At 53.6% G+C, this 4,225-nt stretch overlaps 1 protein-coding gene across 1 annotated transcript; it reads left to right on the forward strand.

The window, feature by feature from the left end:
- Window positions 1–1,337: 1,337 nt before the first annotated feature.
- Neurog3 (neurogenin 3) lies at window positions 1,338–1,982 on the forward strand. Its single transcript, XM_051152595.1, has one exon. The coding sequence runs from the start codon at window positions 1,338–1,340 to the stop codon at window positions 1,980–1,982; it is 645 nt and encodes a 214-aa protein (XP_051008552.1).
- Window positions 1,983–4,225: the final 2,243 nt, after the last annotated feature.

A 4,225-nucleotide genomic window follows, 5' to 3' on the forward strand; every position in this document is an offset into this window, starting at 1 on the left:
TTGGACAGGAGGACTAAAGGGGACACAAAGTAGACCCGCTTTTCTCCCAGGCCCTGTATACCATGGCATTGAAAAGACAAAAAGGCTAGCCAGAGAAGAAGCCCCTCCTTGGCCTCTTCCTATCACCTGCCTTCTTGATACTGTCCGTGACCGGGAGTGATGGGATGTCCACCTCTGCACTCCCTCCATAACCACTCTCGCCTTGGGATGGAATCCAGTGCCTCAGAGAAGGAGTATGGTGGTGGTTCTGGTCTAGGACTTGGGAGCAGCATCTCAGGGTGTTGTTAGACCTGGACACCACCAAACGATGGTCTCTTAGTAAACAGGACTTGAACAAGACCTTCCCTACTCCCGTCCTACCTCCCGGAGCAGTGGCTCCACACACATTTCATAACCCAACCGACAGCGCCTGAGAGACGGATGGCACTTAGAACCCATGGGTGCTCTCCCCAGCTGCCAGTGTAGACGTTTGACTCCTAGATCGCAAGTTGATTCAGACAAGCCGCCTCCCCGTCTCTGAGCCAAAAGCCACCAAGTGTAAGACTCAAAGAAGAGGCCTTCCCTACACACACACATCCCCAAACCTCCTTCATGCTACCAAGAGAGTCTGGACAGATGCCAGGGAGAAAGAGGAAAAAGTAAGGTTGTTCGCAGCAGCCAGACCTGAGCCAGACGGGACTCTTCTGGCAGGGCGAGGCTCTTTGAGGAACCGAGAGTTGCTGGGACCGAGCCCGCGATCGGGGAGGCGAGGGTGGGGGAGGTTGGGGAGCAAACAGAGTGCTGTTCCCTTCGCCCGACCCCTGCCCTTTGTCCGGAATCCAGCTGTGCTCCGCGGGAGGGGAAACGGCGGGGGGTGGGGTGGGAAGCGGGCTCGCGTGGCGCGGCCCCTGGGCCCCCGCAGCTGATTGGCCAGTGGCGCAGGCAGCAGAGGGGCAGGCACGCTCCTGGCCCGGGCCGAGCAGATAAAGCGTGCCAGGGGGCACACGACTTGTAGCTCAGGAAATCCCCCTGGGATTCAGCGCCGCTGCAGAAGCGGAGGACTCCGTTGGCGCTTCTCTTGTGCTTCCGGACGCGATCAGCTCCAGGCGAGGGCGCCTGCAACTCAGGCGAATTTCGAGCTAGCAGAGGCGCTCAGCTATCCACTGCCGCTCAACTCTGACCGGCTCACCGCTCTCTATTATTTTGCGCCCGGAGGACTAGGTAACAATTAGAAACTAGCAATGGGGTAACAACTAGAAACCACCGAAAGGGCGTGGGAGGTACTTCGATCCCGCGTGGGGTGGCCTCTAAGTCAGAGACTGTCTCACACTTACCCTTCCACTTTTTCCAACCGCAGGATGGCGCCTCATCCCTTGGGTGCGCCCACTATTCAAGTGCCCCAAGAGACCCAGCAGCCTTTCCCTGGAGCCTCGGACAATGAAATGCTCAGCTCCAAATCCACCCCACCTAGCCACACTCTCATACCGAGGGAGTGCTCCGAAGCAGAAGCTAGCGACTGCCTAGGGACCTCGAAGAAGCTTCGAGCCCGGCGTGGAGGGCGCAATCGACCCAAGAGCGAGTTGGCACTGAGCAAACAGCGACGAAGCCGGCGCAAGAAGGCTAATGACCGGGAACGCAATCGCATGCACAACCTTAACTCGGCGCTGGATGCGTTGCGCGGTGTCCTGCCTACCTTCCCGGACGACGCCAAACTTACAAAGATAGAGACACTGCGCTTCGCCCACAACTACATCTGGGCGCTGACACAGACCCTGCGCATAGCGGACCACAGCTTCTATGGGCCGGAGCCTTCTGTGCCCTGTGGGGAGCTGGCCAGTCCGGCAGGTAGTGCCTATGGGGACTGGGGCTCTATCTACTCCCCAGTTTCCCAAGCTGGCAGCCTGAGCCCCGCTGCCTCGCTAGAGGAGTTCTCTGGCCTGCAGGTTCCCAGCTCCCCCTCCTGTCTGCTCCCGTGCGCCCAGGTGTTCTCAGACTTCTTGTGAAAACACTTGTCTGGCTTTGGGTGGTGGGTCCTGGCGGAAAGGGAGGGAGCCCGAGCCTTCCCAGGTGAGAGGTAGTGGAAGCCCTCAGCCGCCCGTGGTCCTTCAGGATTCCTGGCCCACTCACTGGGTTTAACCAGACTTCTCACTCTTGCTGCTGCCCATGCACAGCGGCCATTGCAGGCTGCTGTCTTCTTAACCCTCCTTGGTGCAGCCACCTCAAACTGCCATTCCAAGCAGAAGAAAGTGGTTAGCACTACACAGTTGGAGACTCCCATACTTCCTGTTGACTCTGCCCTACTTCAAAGCTGTCAGCCCTCGCCGTCGCTTTCTCCTGGGTGATCTAATCCAGTGTTGGTTCTCGCAGCACTGGCTCTCCCATCCTGCTCTTGCTCCACAGACAATGCGCATCCTTTCTACTGCCGATCAAGTCCAGGATTTCCGGGCCGCTCGATTCTGCCTTAATCCACGAAGGTGATCTTCTGCCTTCTCTTCTCTGCACTTTTTGAGTCATTACCCTCCCCCAGGGGAGACCTGGAAAGTCCTAGCCTGTGGCTGGGAGCATCTCCCTAGCTTGGCTTCTGCCTGTGTCCGTTCCTGGAGCATTGCTTGTCTCCCTAAAGAGAAAAACAAAATAAGTTTGTAAATGATATAATGCTTTTTGTAATGAAGTTTGTTATGGTAAATTATATGTCTCCTCCCTCATTTCACACATTTGTATTTATTGATGTATTTTGTGGTAAAGAAGTTTCTATTCTGTACATAAGAGTATCAGGATCTGGTGATTGCGATTTTGGAACTAACTAATAAAAGGTGAAACCCTCAAAAATCTTCAGCAAGGTGGTTTCATTGTTCTGAGAGAAGGGGAGGATTGTGGTAGCCACTGATGGGATGAGTGGGGCAATTCTACTCCCAGGAGTGAGGTGAGGATTTTCTACGGGTCTGAGGCCTCTTCCTGAGCTGAAGTTGGGCAAACTTACAGAGAATAGAAAGGCTCTTAAGAAGTCATCAGTCTGGGGGCTCTTGTTTTCTCTACGGGACTTGACTATTTCCAACAGCAGTTTAGAAGAAAGGTAAATCTCTAACTGGGCATGCATACACACACACACACACACACACACACACACACACACACACACACACACACCTGCCTGGATTTAAAGCTACACTGCCCTTAGGAAAAGATGAAAGTAATATAACAGGAGTCCTGGTACACCACCCCCAGGAATGCTTCCCCTAAGGTATTTAGACATCCAGCATAACTCCACCCCTAAGGCACTTTTTTTTTTTTTTTTAACTGGCCATGTTTTAAAACAGTTTAGCAGAGAAGCTAGAGAGTCCAGCTGGGATCTCTATACCCCTAGAAACTTGTGCCTTAGACTGAGAGTGTACCCGCTCACAAAGTGCCCTGATTATTTAGCCCAGGGAGCACTCTGACTTTCTAGATGGATGGAGACTGGCTCACTGTAGCATCAAAAGCAGTCTAGAAGGCTCTAGCAGAGAAGTGAGGCATGGCATTCATTGCTCTGGAGAAGCTGTGTTGAGCTATAAGAAAACTGCTCAGCTTGCCTCTTGGGACCAAGATAATAGAAGACAGATACCAGGGCACCCACCCAAAGGAGAAGGAAGAACAAATGAACCCACCCAGGCGGGTTGCTGCTGGTGACTCTGGTCTGTGTGCAGGTTGCTTCTGCCCTGGAGCTTAAGGGTGACAGTTTCTCAGGCCTTTTGTGTCTGTCTTTCTTTTCCATTCCCTCCCCCACCAATCTAAACATTTCCTCTATTTCCAAGTTCCTAAAGGAAGCTCATATGTGCTGTCTTCTTTATCAGGGACAGAGGTTTTGGGGGTGGGAAGGGGGGACACTGCAAACAAGCGAGTGAACAGAGTGCTGTTTCTGTTGGTGGCTTTAATCTGGTAGGGGGGAGATTAATGGGTTATTGGAAACCTCAACGACAGCCAACTTTCCACCTGGGGCATTGCCAGGGGGCAGGTGTCAACAGCTCTGAGCTGCACAGACCAAGCCTGCTAAGTGTTGGGCACTGGGGGGAGGGGTACAGGAAGGTTCCCTGGGACAGTAGCATGGATACAGAGAAAAATCGCTCAAGACCAAAGTAACATTGTTGCTACATGACATAGGAGCCACAAATGGAGGGTGGGAAAGTTATCTCAGACTGCAGAAGGCTTGTCCTGGGGTGGGGGGGGGGTGGGGGTGGAGGGGTCTGGAACTAAAAATATGGAGGATTGT

The sequence above is a fragment of the Acomys russatus genome, chromosome 11, assembly GCF_903995435.1.
Source record: "Acomys russatus chromosome 11, mAcoRus1.1, whole genome shotgun sequence".
Lineage (NCBI taxonomy): Eukaryota > Metazoa > Chordata > Mammalia > Rodentia > Muridae > Acomys > Acomys russatus.